The sequence below is a fragment of the Micrasema longulum genome, unplaced genomic scaffold, assembly GCF_059751315.1.
Source record: "Micrasema longulum isolate JH-2025_06_02 unplaced genomic scaffold, ASM5975131v1 h1tg000724l, whole genome shotgun sequence".
In the NCBI taxonomy this organism is placed as follows: Eukaryota; Metazoa; Arthropoda; class Insecta; order Trichoptera; family Brachycentridae; genus Micrasema; species Micrasema longulum.
In genome coordinates, this window is record NW_028277920.1 from 123,240 (window position 1) to 139,865 (window position 16,626).

At 31.7% G+C, this 16,626-nt stretch overlaps 1 protein-coding gene across 1 annotated transcript in view; it reads left to right on the forward strand.

Annotated features, from left to right (window-relative positions):
* LOC148279448 (protein schnurri-like) overlaps positions 1 to 16,626 on the forward strand; it is a 66,701-nt gene that overhangs the window by 30,021 nt on the left and 20,054 nt on the right. Inside the window, exon 2 of the mRNA XM_088229918.1 lies at positions 9,172 to 9,252. Within this exon, the coding sequence (XP_088086044.1) occupies positions 9,172 to 9,252 (81 nt within the window). The remainder of the gene's footprint in view (positions 1 to 9,171; positions 9,253 to 16,626) is intronic.

A 16,626-nucleotide genomic window follows, 5' to 3' on the forward strand; every position in this document is an offset into this window, starting at 1 on the left:
CACACAACTTGAAATTATTTGGGATATATCTTCCGGCTATTCGTAGATCTCTTCGTCATTAATACAGAGTGCGATGAAGATGGACCGGTATGGGTTAGCTCGAAGTCTTATATGTTGATCGTGTTTTTAAATATATTGTATACCATTATTTTATTACCCTTGTTTGCCTTTGCTACATAGTTTTACGTTATTCTTGTTCTTTTCATTCGGTTTCTTGCACATACGTTTCTTCATATAACTGTTGTAATTGGCTCGCGCCGTGCACCTATGTATTTAGTAAACAGTAGTGCATCATGTAGGCCCTGTACTCGCGCTTAACTCACTCGTAGTTGTGCCTACCAATTACTTATTTACCCTCCGCAATTTATTATCTCATTTATCCATAATACTTATTAAGTACTCGTATTATTGCTAACCGATACATGGATTTATTGTGTTTATGATACATTTTGAGCCTTGTTTACGATGACTACATTAATGTACGCTCGCATGTCACTATAAAAAATAGTTTTAACATTAACACCGCGCGCTGCATTAATGAAGTAGATAATATAATATTGTGTAGGTATCCATGAATGTATCCGCTGATAAATATCTGTGGTTGTCCTATCTGACTGTTTCTCTTTTCTTTTGGTCGGTCAGTATCAGTATTGTTTTGGAGTTGTGCCAAATAGGTGCCAACTGGCTACTGGCTACGGACCGCGGACCACGGATAGTCCGGATATGAATATTGATATGATGCTCAATTCGAACAGAATACGGAAGACTTGAAGAATTAAATGATTTATGAAATCAAAAGCATACTTCCTTTTAAAACGTTAAGATACATATATACCTCGCTCATTGAATCCATTATATCTTACGGAGTGCGTGACTGGGGTCTCATCTGGGTAAAATTTATGATATTCAGGTGAGACTGTTGAGGGGGATTGTACCGGATAGCATAATCCGTGAGGCGAAACATATGGGCGAAGGTGTATATTTTAAATTCTGTAATGTCCTGCTGGTAAAACAATTTTGTGACTACAAATTGATCGTTGATCACTTTTTTGATCCGGAATATAAAAAAAGAGTTTCCCACACTCACAACACTAGATTAAAAACTAAGGGCTCCCTGTTTGTTCCCCGAATTACAAATTACTTCGGAGAGCGAACATTGAATTGCGTTGTTCCAAGATTGTTCAATGATCTCCCACAAACCATCATTAACATGAAAGATCTTCAAATGAAAAAAAAAAGAACTGAAGAAATATCTTCAAGATACTTTATAGAGCCTGTTTATGAATAAATTTGTAAAATATAAATAAAATAAATGTAATATAAACCTGTCATGAAAAAAATGTGTCCCACCGAAAAGTCTTTAGACTTAGTGGGTAACGAATTCTTGTATATATGTTTTAATTATAAAATAAACGCTGCTCTGCAGCTCTGAAACTGAAACCTTTTTTAAAAATTTTATTAATTAAAATAAGTTTATTTAATTTATATGGATTATACCATATTTGTCAACTATACAAATGAACAATAATAATAATAATCATGATTTATTAACAAAAATAACAATTACTTTATCTACTTTATACACACTTAGGTGTGTATTGATTTCTCTGGATCATGTATACTCTGCCTAACTAGGTACAACCTGTTTTAAGGCAGACATTTTTATGCAAAATAAATAAAAACGTTTCCACCTACTAGTTAATTTACTATACAGTTATACAATATTAATTTATACTATTTATTATAAAGTTTATATTTGAAGCACTAACCTTTTTGGTTATTCATTATAATAAAATAAATAAAACAACTTTGTTTTTAACCAATAATTTTTATTTTTCACCCACCGGTTTTAAAGCAAACAAGCTTCTTCGTCAAGGATTACGTAACTAATGAATTAATTCCCTTTTCATTTTTATCATGTTCACTAAATACTTTGTTTTATTTACTTTATGATACTATTTATTATTTAATAATGTTTTTGAGTAAATTTTCCGATTTTTTTGATCTAAACCCAATAACCAATTTTTTACAAATTTATTAAATTGAATCTGGGTCATGGTTTCGCAATGTTTGAATATTTTGGGGTCCAGAAACCTGAAATTTCTTTCCCCGAATTCAGAGTTTGTGGTAGACCCCATGACCCATCCTCTAGTTTGATATCTGGTAGTGTGGGAGTGTTCCTTTTGGGATTTGGTAGAATAATTTGCTTTCACAAACATTATTATTCTAACAATATATAATTGTTTTCTATCTAGGATCTCAAATTCCTCAAATAACTTGACGCTTGGGTACCTGAAGGGCTTTTTATAATATTATAATATAAGTAAAAATATATCTTTAAATGCTCCTTTAACGCATCTTGGTTTTTTAAATATTACTTCTGTAACATTATGTATTTTAAGAGGCGGCACTTTTGTTACTTTTAAATTATTATTTAAATTACCAAGCTTTCGATTATGAGCAGTGGTCTAGTGTCTAGATCGGGCCATGCTATGAATGAACCGCTCGAAGTTAGCGAAGAAAAAAATGAAATTAAAATATAAACATGTACTATTCGATATAATTATAACACGCGTAGATAGGTTGGAATAGTTAAATAATTTATTTGAGACGATTAGTTTTTCTGTGCAAAAATATACTTTCTAGGGTTTTTTTTTTAACACAAGTCTCTATTCGGATAAAAAATATGTTTGCGGAGTTTTTTACAAAAACAAAAAATTCGCGTAAATCCCGATAAACTATTTTTCAAGTAATTTGTAATCGGGTGCTCAAACATAGGTTCAATATTTTACTTAAAAATGTATGTAAATAAAATCTAAAGTTACTACTAAACGCGAGAACGGTAAATAATAATTTAACGTTTTTAACATAAATCATAAAAACGATTAAAAAAATTAAATTGAAACTATAGTTATTATTGAAATCTCTATTATTTTGTATGTCTCTAGTATTTGTATTTATCATCTCATTTCTGCGCACGTGACATGTCACGGCAAAAAATGATTTCGCACTGAAGTTTCAATGCCGAACGAACAAAAAATGAATCTTCGACATTATTTTTCATTATCAGAATGATTTACTGTGTTGACTTTGTATATACGCATACATAATTGTTACTGTATCCACAAGCTTCTTCTCAGATAAAAAGCTGAATACATAAAATACAGCAATAAATTTACTTACCGCGATTTTTTTATGTGAGCAGTTTTAACGAATTTCTTAACTTCACCGATTATTCTGCGATACATTTAAATTTACCCAGAAATGGTCTGATTAGGCAGTTTTGCACTGAAAAAAATCACGGCAGGAGAATGTGAGTTCTGTTATATTTGTTTATTTCACGGTTCTTTATTTATCTAAAAACTCACGTTGGTGATGTGAGTACAATCTATTGTAGATTATTTTCGTGTAACCTAAGGTTATCAAAGTACTCGTGTGTTAAAAATAGAAAATAATACACAAGTTAAAAACATGTAATTACTCAATCAATTCACGGGCTAAATTTGTTTTCCTCATTTTACTACTACCATCACGCCATTTCTTTGTAGGGGTAGGCAGAGAGAATGGACCGCCACACACGTCTATCCTGGCATATATTCCTAGCTTCTTCCACACTCATACATCTTGTCATACATGTCCTTCGGTTCTGTCTGCTTTTGACATGACCAAACTTAAGATTTTGGTTTATCTGATCATGCCACATACTAATAATATTAATCAATTAATTGACTAATATTATGATCTAAATGTTAACGCGAGACAGATAGGAGTCTTGAGAGTTGGCTATTTGACAAGTTGGCAACTATTGAGGCATGTCAAGAATGAAAAATAGTATCTAGCTGTGTATAATAGCAATACTATCTAAATTAAATTGATTAGCTATGGTAAATTTGTACGATATTGAGAACGCTACAATTACTGGAAAACTATTTGAGTGCAGCCTTTATTAAGCACGAACCCTTAACTTTTTTTTTGTTTTCCGTAGTATTAATAAATCGTTTAAGCCAGAAAAAATCATTTTGGACATTGCAAATTTTTCTGGAAATCTAAATCGTAGGTACCGATAAAATTAATTTTTAAAATTACTTGGGAGCTATAGATTTAGAAAATTTTCTCCACGCGTGCAAATGTATTTTGTATCTTATCTTTATTTTCCAATTTAATTTTGTTCTTTGATTGTATTTGGTTTATTTAATGTAATTTGCATGTTTTACATCACGTGTACCAATGTAGTAGGTATATTTAATTTAGTATTACTGTGTACAATAAAAGGCGGTAAGCCGTGTAAAATTTAATTTAAATAAAAAGATAAAGAACATTTATGTTCTTATATACGCTGCTTTAGTTTAGGATTAAAATACTCTCAATAAATATTATATTATAATGGCGTTGGTGGGTGTAAAAATTATTATAGGTACATAAAACACTTATACTATATGCGTTTACACGTTTATTAATTCGCAAAAATCACGACTATTTTTTTTTCGGGACCCTAGTATAATTACATCTTGAGGTCAATATTTATCTCTGCCCGGGAGGATGATGCATACAGTTGTAGAACCAGAACCATCGACGAGTGTTTTAGACTCGATGGCTAATCTCAGGTTCGCCTTCCGTGCTTAGGGTCCTAGGTTCGATTCCCGGCAGGGTGGACGTCAAATTTATGTATGCATAGGGCACTGTTTTGGTACACCAACCGCGGCTTATCTTGATCATTTTTGTTACATGAAGGTATGATGATAAGTGTTACGCTTCCAAGGGACAATCCAGGGACTATGAAATATTCTACTGTAAAACCACATTTTTAAATAAATATTTCATCTCAACCGTGTCGGCAATCGAAACCAAGGCCTCTTGCATAGTTGGCAAACGATCATGTATTTTATTAAAAGCTGAGTTGGTTAGGTACCTAATTTAAGGCAGTGTTTTTCTACCTTTTTTAATACGCGCCCCCCTACGAGTAGAAAAGTGGCTGGCAACCCCCCTCTTCTTAGCTAAGGTCGTGTTTGAGGGGGGAGAGGGGAGTTACTCCAGATTTCTTAAGATCTGCGCTACACCCCCCTCAGGATGCCAGGTTTTTATCCCTAACTTTTCCCCCCCAGGACGCCGCGAGTCGCGACCCACAGGTGGAAAAACACTGATTTGTGGAATATAGGTACGTCATAATCAACGTAATTAAATATGTGTTCGATTAGTCACATTAGTTATACATATATTAATATATCGCATACAGTAAAACTCTCGATATCGACCTGTAATCACGACGTTATAAAAAAAAAAAAATAGAAGTGGGTGATTCGGTGATAGGATTAGATGGTGAGTGGTAAGTAGACTGAGTAGCGATATAGTGAGATCACGACTCACCTGTATATCGTACCTCGCTACTCTATTTAGTGAAGGTGAATAATTATTTAAAAATAGCAGTGGCAACTGCGTGAAGGATTTGCTAATTTTAATATCTTAATGTAATTTCTAGTAACCGGCCGATAAAATGTTTTCAGCCAAAACCGGTACCGAATTTCGGCTTCTGTTCTAGTTTCGGCTGAAACCGAAACTTATTTAAGTAAGTTAAAAATCACTTAGAAACGCCCAAAATTAGGCGTTTTTACTATTTAACCTTACGAGTTCATTTAAAAAAAAGCCATAAATTGGTTTATTACAAATGCTTTTTAATTTCTTGTTTTGTTATAGATATTATAACTTATACAGCCGAATGCAATCCGACATATTCCAACCGCAGGTTTCGGCTGAGCCGATGTTTAGGCCAAATTTTGTCTGAAACAGAAACCGCGGCCGGAACCCGTTTTATTGGCCGAAACCGAATCTTCGGTCGGTCACTGGAAATTTCAGATTGGCAATTAAGCATCGCATTATGGTTATGATACAATAATAGTCGGTTATTATATTGATCGATTGTTTGGAGTGTCTAATTTTTTTTTAACAACATTCTGAAAAGCCACCCGTAAAACCTACTTTCTCAAAATGGAGCGATAAATCTTTTTTAAATACTTCACGAAAATATTAAAATAAGTTCTGAAATAGTCCCTGGAAGATGGCCCTGAAAGATTCTGAAAAACACTAAAAGGCCTCATAACTTTTAAATAACAATACATTACATCGGTTCTTTATACACGCATCTTACATAACAGGCGTTTCCCATAATATATATTATATGGCATAATAAACATATTTGTAAAATTTCAAAATTGTGATTTTTGTAATGTATGTTTATGCACTGACGTATAATAAATAGTAATCAAAAATATGCATATTTATTTAGTTCTTATTTGCTTCTGTGGAACGCGTTACCATAAAAACGACATTAACTGACATCTGTCAAAATTTTGAAAAACGTAATTTAGAAATAAATAATTAATTACCTCCTAATTTCGTATATTGGATTTTATTTACGAAAGAAACGATGTATCTGTGTTGTTTTTTCACAGTTGCAAGATTTATTTAATCACACACAACATATTTCAGCGTAACATCACGTCTGATCACCATGACAGTCCGTTAGAAAATTGAAATGCCATTTTCTTCGCACTTGTGACGTGTCTGTAATTGATTTAAATACAGTAAATAAATACATGTATCATTTTACATTCTAAGCTAAAAAAAATCGCATGCTAATAAACTAAATAGCAATAATCGGTTTTGCTAAATATGTAGGTGCTTTAGCGAGGTGTGATCTGTGAGTAGGACAGGTGAGTCACGTCTCGTGTGATGATCGTCCTCTCCCTCTCTACCTTTACCTCCGTCCTCTGGACCCGGATTTACCGAATAGACCGGACCGTTTGTTTTATTTACAATTTACATTATTCTAGTCACCTTTGCGCTTTTAATTTATTACCAACTATGACTGCAGAATCTTACGTCACCTGTTCATTATACTATTATTGTATAACTCGCGGTAAAATACGCGTAGTTTTTTCGAAAACTTTTTTCGCGTCTGCATAAATTATTTATTTTAATGTTTAGCAACTTTTTGCACATTCGGCTGACATAATAATATGATCTCCGTTCGAGTAAAAAATCATTAAAAGGTATATACGCGACCTTAACGTGTCATTATTTTTTGGGATCTGAATTTTATTATATTATATTTAATTGCTTTTGTATTAGAAAATATTTCTAAGCTGAAATTGAAGCGAAAGCCGCCATTGCATTAAAATGTAAAAGCTAAAAAAAAAGGTAAATGAATCAAAATTGTGTAATTATGTATAAGTCATGTGTATTACTATCTATGTACTAACTTTTTTTTCCCAAAAAATAACTGTAATTCAATGTGGTATCTTTTAATTACTTTTATGATTGGCATTTTTGGCATTTAGATGTGAACTTTATTTGTTTCCTGTTATAAACCGTTAGATGCATAAATAAACATTTAAATTAAATACAAACTACTCGTTTATGAAGGGTACAGGATATAAAGCATGAATGTCAAAAATTGAAGTTTTGAGATGTAACGTTTTTAAAATTTCACACCTCTTGGATATTAAAGTAAACTTATAAATATAAAAGAATCTTGGACATTTGGATATACTCATCACATTGTTGATTGAACTAACTGGTAAAAGAAGAAGCATAAAAATTGAAGAAGTGTTTTTAGTCGTTGCCCAGTAGGTGAAACGGTTCAGCGGATGAATCTCACTCACACGATAAAGGTTTCAGCTCTTTTACTTCACAAAAGTCAACAGATGGAAGAGTTAAAAAAATGTGGATGTTTAAACATAGGCAGAAGGGTGAATGTTACGCAGTGTGTATAGTGCCACTTAAACCAGTCAATGACAAGTCGTAAGCCCTGTAAATGCCCAGACTTCCATATCCCTTCTTGAAAATGTTTTCCCTCTCGGTTGCAACACATTTTGATAAAATAACCTGCTTATTGTTAACGGCCTACACTGTTTTATATCATCTAAAATGGTTTTCATGAATATTAACTTCACTTAATTTCCAGCATTTAACTGACATCCATCCCTTATCCCCTGTATGCATTTTTTCTTGGCCAGTTATCTTGGAAAGTACAACCTTAATGTCAAATTTTATTCAGTAGAAATTTAGATCATGTGAGCTGCCGTCGGATTAGTTTAAAATACATAAAAATTGACACCCACCCCTGAAATTCTGTTATCATCATCAGTGGCGCTACAGCCCGTTGTGGGCCTTGGCATCCTCCAGAATTAGTCTCCATTCCTCCCTGCACCCTGCAGCTCCTCCCCAGTTCGTGAGGCCAATCACTCTAATGTCACTTTCCACATTATTCAACCATCTTTATTTTGGTCTGCCTCTGCTTCGTCTACCTTCCGGAGTGGTATAAAGAATATTTTTTGGTGTACGATTATCATTTATTCTGTGCACATGCCCCAACCATTGTAATCTTCATATTTATTTATACTTTTACATTGTTTGTATTCTTTTTTTTATACAGAATAATGTTCCCTCACTGGGGTGTCCCGTGCCGAGGGAAACATTTTACAAAATGTGAAACATGCCTAAGATTAGCTATTTAACAAAGTTAACAAAGTAAACAAAATAATAACAATAAAAAAACGTAATTAAACCAATTAACCTAATTATAATTAACACAATAAACAATAAAAAAACAAAAATATTCATAAAAAACATAACCAATTTATATAGACTAATTAATAAAATTCATAAACAGTGCATACATTTTACATATTTGGCTTGATCCACTCATCGATCCGTGCGCAACCCACCTCCACTATCCATTTAATAATTACTAATCTTTAAATTTTGCACCCTTGGTATTTATTTTATTTTCGAAGGCATCAAAATAAATTTATCTTTATTAAGTTTTTTTTTGTAAATCATCGGTACTTAATAAAAATACAACAATAAAAAAAAGATCTGAAAACTAATATGTAGCTACACATGGATTTTTTTCTAAAACTTTCCAAAGTTGTGAACGATTATATTGATAATACGGTTTTTATGTACTATATTTTCCGCTAAGCATTTATAATCATCATTGATTTAATTCGTTTTTAGAAGAGGTACTTATATTAACAGGCTATAGTATATAAGAAAATGAAATTGATAAAATACTATAATCCCATATTTTATTATCCGTTTATCGTCACACATAACTTTCCGTAACAAATGAAGAAACCTTGGTATCAATTTGTGTTGTTATTTTCGTTACAGGGGGCGGAATTACACTTTCTCTCGGGGCGCAACAGACGCCGGTTAGAGACGTCGGCGTCGGGACGCTTACAGCGTCAAACGGTAAGTTTATTCAACGATACTTTTAATGTCTTTATTGGAAATAAATATTACACGATAATGCAACATTATATATCTACTTTAAAATATTTTTTTAACGTTTCTCATTACTCGAAAGAAATAATATATTCATCCGTACAATTATGGGGAGATTATGGAGTGACGTCTTACAAAGTTTTTTTTTTATCTTTCAATAAGTATTCTTAAAATTACCAATATATTACAATTCTGTATATTTATTTTGGTAAACCGGTACTCGCTTCAAAAATATACTTTTAAATTGGTGTTGGTCAACCGTTGACAGGAAAATGCATGTTCAAGATAATTAAAAACTAAAAGTAATTAATAAAAAATACAATTTTGAAGAGCTATGAAAAACTTTTTGGGACATCACAAAACTAACATTTCTAGCAATAAAATAATATATGGAGAATGGAGACACAGAACATTGAATAGTCGGAACCTCAATTCTTAGGGATGGAAATACTAATAAAATTGATTTATTTACGGACGTTTTAAGTCCATTTAACAATGGTAAATATATTTCTTTATAATACGAGTACATACAGGTACAATTTAAATAAAAAAACAACTTAAGAAAATTAAAGTTAGGACAAAAAATAAAATAATAATTCTAGACTTATATTATAATGTAAATTATTTAGTTTTAGATAGTTGTACTTACAAAGAAAATTTGAAAACCTAGTTATACCTTAACTAATAAACAATATCCATATATATACAGAAATAATTTTAAAAACCAAATTTGGTTATAAAATCCAGACGCTTTCCGAGGACACTCTATCTACCTATATGGATGTTTGTTTTTAACAAAACCCATCGCCATCCCACAAAACGATGCGATAAACCCAGCATCCCTAATCTCTTTCGGCGACCCATTAAACATCTTAAGTCCTTCGTGATACAGATTGTTCTGAGTTGCCTGGATTCTTGTTTTAGGGAGTCTGAAACCTTCACCTCCCCTCGTTGGATAGCGATGAATTTCGTTATTACGTTGAACATTACTGAACATGTATTCTTCAATAATTTATTTTTTAATTAAAAACATAAATACTTATGTGTTTGAAAATACATTTGCTTTACCGAAAGCATGTTCAGCAGCGTCAACATATTATGTTGAATCTTTTTATATATGCCACATCTCAATATCGTTCCCATTCCCCTATTCTGAGCTTTCTGCACGACATTACGGTCCAACGATAGCTGCTTCCAAGACCATTATTTACAAAAATCTCCTCAGACCGGTCATTGCATATGACGCCGAATGCTGGGTTATGACCAAAAGAGATAAAAACATGGTATTAGTATTTGAAAGAAAAAAAGATTTGGTGCTGCTATCCAAAATAGAGTGGAGGAAACGGATTGATCATGAATTAGAGGCACTGTATGGGGAACCCAACACTGCACACTTTATGAAAATAAGAAGATTACAATGATTGGGCCATGTGCGCAGAATCAATGACAATCTTACTCCCAAACAAACTCTTTATACCACTCCGGAAGGCAGGCGAAGCAGAGGCAGACCAAAATTAAAATGGCTGGGTAATGTGGAAAGTGATATTAGAGCAATTGGCCTGACAAACTGGAGAAAGCCGCAGGGTGCAGGGAGGAATAGAGATAGATTCTGTAGGACGCCAGGGCCCACAATGAGCTGCAGTGGCACTGATGATGAATAGCTGCTTTACACACCGAAATATTCATAATTCTGTCTATGCTTACTATAATTTTCTAAACACATTTTCTTTGGTTCAGCACAGAATATAAAAAAATATTTATAAAGATACGTAAATCGTCGTAGGTAATAGGAATAATTATTACACGTTTTATTCAGTTACTAGCCGTCATTACTGTTTTATATTGTACCAATTTGTAAATAAAATATAATGGTATAACTATATGGGAATATTGATAAGCTCGTCCCCAGAAGTGAATATAATATAATGATAGCAGTTTCGTGAGTATATCCCACTTCCTGTTATTTCTTATTACTCGATATTGTGGTTTTCTTTCATCTGCTGGATTGAATGGGAGTATTTATTTCTAATAAATTATTTAGCCGCAATATTCTTTTGTGCTGTGTCTTATCTATGCTTTATTTTTATTCTGTTAGTTGTAAACATTCAGATAGCATTGTTATTTTATATTTTGTATCCCAACGCCCCGTTAAACATAATGGAATGCAAAGTAAATAGAAATGTTACCAAAATTAACTTATATACCATATTTACGAGTAAAATCTTTCGACACAATGTACGTATATAAATTAATCACGTCTGAACTATATTTACGTCGTTATCCATTATAAAGTATATAAATAAGAAAAATGCGTCATCCAAAAATATATTTCAACAAGAAAAATGGCACATTACCTCCCTTTATTCTTATCCCTAAATCCCTTTAGTGCAGTATACAGTATTTTCAGGAAAATGTAAACTATTTTCATGAGTTCAAGTGTTCATTAAGTCATTATTTTTAATACCCACTGAAAATATCACATTTTCCCCATTCCGTTACTTTTTACGTTATCATGATTTTGCAGACCTTTATTGTATGACAACTTTTCTGGTTTTTACTTTTTTTGTTTTCCTTTTTTTACGATTCATAATAATTCACCAGTCACAAGCAGTCACATTAAACAAAGCAAACTTCTAAAAAAGCAAAGTAAGGTTTTTAATTACGTTTTTAAAATACATACTAGGAATTAATATTGAATGAAATATTTGATTAAACGTTAATTGTCGTTCATCATGATGATTATTACATTGTATTTTTATGTTGATCTGAAACAGGGCTAATAATTTAATTTTTTTAAATTGAAAAATTTGTAGAAAATTCAGTGATATATAAAATATTTACGTTTGCTCTATTGTACTGTCACTGTAAAACAACTTAAATACATAATTCAATAATATATATAAATTTAATGTGTTTTAGACAATGTTTAATTTCCATCTAGAAAATACGTCTTAGTGTTTTTCCTTCGTCGCTTTGCATCGCTTCGCGCTTCAACGTCGGCGGCGCGGCGACGGCGTCGCACTGCCATTCTATATAAAGAAAAAACAATAATAACTTAATAATTCATTGTTGATTGATATTTTAAGATGAAGATCTTGTTTGAGAAAGAAATATGGAAGTACCTATTTTTTTTCCTCGTTTCCCATCAACTACGTCATAAAAGTTGGAAAAGAGCATGCGGTCCCTAAAAAAGTTCAATGCTTGCTTTCCTTATTTATTATTTTTATTTGTGTCCTATTTAGATTACTTTAAGTATCTTTAAATTCATTATTATTTTTTTATCATTCATTTTTATTTTTTAGACCAGCAGTACTAGAATTAATGCTTTTATCGTTCGATTTTAAATCGATCTTTTGAGGAAAATTTTATCTGCAAAATAAACGTTCGGTTTCCGGAAGTCCCACACACTGTCTCATAGTACAAAAATATCAAACCACAAGCTAGCCTTTATTAATAGTATAATAGTTTCTGGAAATTGTAATAAAGTATTAAAAAAAAAAACAGATATGTAATATTTCATAATACATACGAGTATATGTTGAAATATTTTTTTTGTTTTTTATTCATCATTTAGTAAAATTTACACATTTTTTTTTGAAACGAAGTATTCTTAGTTGAGAATGAAGAGACTGCGATTTTACGAACGATAGCAAATTGAATGCTATTTCTTCTTCCTCTTCTTTTTGCGGTGCCTTGTCATGTCCCCCTCGACGTTGGCGATCACTACAGCGAAAGCATCTCGGTCCTGCGCTACTCTTATATTCCGCAGCCAAGACAACTGCTTATTGGATGTACTCGCCATAGAAATTCCTGGGAAAAGATGACCATAGTGGTTTCCCGTTGTCTTTTCTGTTGGATTTTTCTGTCGGGGTTACCTTCCCTTAGCTGGTTGGGTTTGGTTTTGAGGCGCCAGAAACTCGCCTTTCATCCTTTCGGTATCTGCTGTGATCACACATTTATGAGTGTGAATGTTCTTTTATTATATTTATTTAGCTACAAATTGTAATTTTTGTTTATTTGTTGTTTTATAACAACGGTGATATTGCTCTAACAATTTAATGAATATATTTTCAACCGATATAGCGGTGTTCCAATACGCCTAGCAGTTGTGCAAATACGAGTATATATGTAGCATGTAGGTATGTATGCAGAAAAATTCTACAAAGAATTTGTTGAATATACACTGCACTAATTGAAGAGTTAAGTAGATACAAATATCAAACAAATATCATTGCATATTTGTATGAATCATGCGATCATTAGAATAAATATGTTATATGTTATTTATCACAATAATTATTGTGTATTTAATATTATTTTAGTATTTCAAATAAAAAATTACACATTAGAAATATTTAAGCGTAGATACTAATTACGTATTACATATTTTTATACTAGACGAACACCTTATTGTTTAGTATTAATAAAATAAGGGTGTACCTATTGATTCAGTCGGTAAATGTCACCAAACATGTCAACCCCCTACTGGGTGAAGGAACGGTCATAGAACGATATTTTGGGCGTTATGTTTTTCTTTTTAAAATAACAAAATCGGCCATAAAATTAAAAATAGTGTGCTGAGTACAAATTTCACATTAAAAACAATAAATAATTTTGAAAAGCAATTAATTTTTTTTCGGGAAAAGCAAATTATTGATTCTGGAGTGGGTGGCTTTTGGAACCAGTACGACTATGTACTAACGACTTATAGTTAATTATTATTTATTGTTATATTTATATAGTCATATTTATTGCAATATTTTTTTTTTATTAAATATATATTCGCAGCCACAGAGAAGTTACTATTTTTGTATTGTTGACAATATTTTTGGGACATTTTCACTAATTTTAACTACTTATCAAAAATCAAATGCTAATGAGTGTATTGTCAGATTTTCATATCAGCGATAAGCAATTTCATATTTATAAATAATTTAACAACTGAAAGCAATTAAAATACCTGTACACATGTCAGTATCCAGTATCATATTTTGATAAGTAATCTCACGTTCACCTGATGTTTTGCTGTAGCTAAGTAAATTTAATGATGTAGGCCCAAATTATTCCCCTTATGTAAACAATCATGCAGTGTTTCTGATAATACGACTAGATTAATTTTTGATTTTAATAATAAATAAATTATGGTCGAGCGAAAACTTTTGCTTTTTTCGTAAATTTTCAAATACACAGTAGGAAAAAAAAATACTCAAAGAGTGAAGTAATTTGTAACGGAATATGCAGGATTCTATGATTTAAGGCTGATGGTGCTGATGAAAAAGTAAAAAAAAAGCTTGCCATTGGGATTAGCAGGTATACATAGTAATATGTATGTAAGATTTATAAACTTAATATGTATTTTATATTTGATCACTTTTTAACGATGTTGTACAATTTGTTTTAAAAATTGTCTACGGCCGTTGATAAATAAAATTATTATGTACCCAGCACTCGGTACTGGCGTGGCGTACTCATCATGCAAGCTCTCGGATGATCAGATTCATACTTGACGAAAATAAGATAGTGCTCCCATAACATGTTTTAATAAATACATATCGACGCCGACGGTGGAAAGGAAAAAGTTATTATAGTCCGTAAAATATAGCTTGATTAGAGTGACAGTTGTCACACTAATTTCATTAGTGATGTGAAATTATTGATCACTGATCAAATCGATTTTATCAGTTATTTCATGCAATCATGAAACTCTGTTTCCGAAAATTGACATAAAAAAAGGAAAAACAAGCCTATTATAGTGTGTTTAATATTCACCAAAAAATGAGGCATTTATACTTTTTTCATGAACAACATCAAATTAATAAAATTTTTATTCGATCAATTTACATTGATCAATTTGTCCCATCTCTAACGTTTTTGCAAAATGATGTAACCTTGTAAGAACGTCGTTAATAATTAGGTTTATTTTAGTTTTTTTTAGTTTTAAGCTGATTTTACATTTTAATGTTGATATATGTTTCAAGCATTGTAATAAAAAAATAAATTAACACGCCAGATACAAATGATTTTTCGTGTGTCAATATAAATAACTCCTTTGACGTTACTACAAAAACGTTTTTTTTTTAGCTCTGAATTGGGTGACATCCGCCAGACAATGGCCCATTTAAAAAATATATATATAATGTTTTATTTATATATTCATACATACAAATACATACATATTCCAAAAAAAAGACAATAATAACGTATCCCAAACTCTAAAGGCCAAAGGCCCTGTGTAGAGTTGGGATACAACATAATGGAAAGTGGAAGCACATATATAATTAAATAAAAGCAAAAAAAATAAAAATGAAATATTATTACATAAACATACATATATTTCAAAGGGCATCTGGACAACACGCTTAATAGTATATACATCTATGCAATATCTCGCAGCAGTCTTCTGCAATGGTCTCTTCCCTTAGACAAAATCCAGACTTGTACACTCCTCCCGAAAATGGCGTTCGTTTTGGAGAACTTAATATCAGACGACCGTAAGAATCCAAGCGGCACCATAAAGTAACATACGTAAGATTGCTTTTTATTGTATTATAATTATTTTTATTAACAAATTACAACAGGGATGGAGAATACCTTAAATAAGGGAATATGGAAGTCAAAGGAATTTACAGGGCTTATTTATTTATTTATATACGGCATTTCTGCCATTTACATATATGTAGTATAAAGAGTGCTTAGAAATAAAAAGATTAAAAATAAAAAAAATCGAGTATGAAATATTAATATACTCGTACTATACACATTATTAATTACTTGAAATACATACATATTTTAAAGAAATTATACAATAACAAAATACATTAATCAATCAAATTATAACTATTCCAACCCAATCTTCTAAAGATGATTTGCTCTTTTTGATAAAAATATGTTGGTCACTTTATTTTTTAAGTTAGGCAGAGATAAACTAAATATATCAAAATGTGATGCATATTCATGACCTTATGACCTGTCATTGGTTGGTTTAAGTGGCCACTTTACACACTGTGTAACATTCACCATTTTGCCCCCCGAGGGGGTGAAATCCAGTCTTTTGTCTATGAACATTTGGACAAACTCAAATATTGTAATGAAACCAACTGGTCCAAGAAGAAGTTTAAAAATTGAAAAATTGTTTTCAGGCGTTGCCTAGTATGTGAAATAATTCAGTCAGATGAATCTCTTCACAACAATAAAGGTTTCAGCTCTTTAACTTCACTAAAATCAACAGATGGAAGAATTGAAGAAATATGGATGTTCAAACATAGGCAAAATGGTGAATGTTACACAGTGTGTAAAGTGGCCACTTAAACCAGCCAATGACAGGTCATAAGCCCTGTAAAT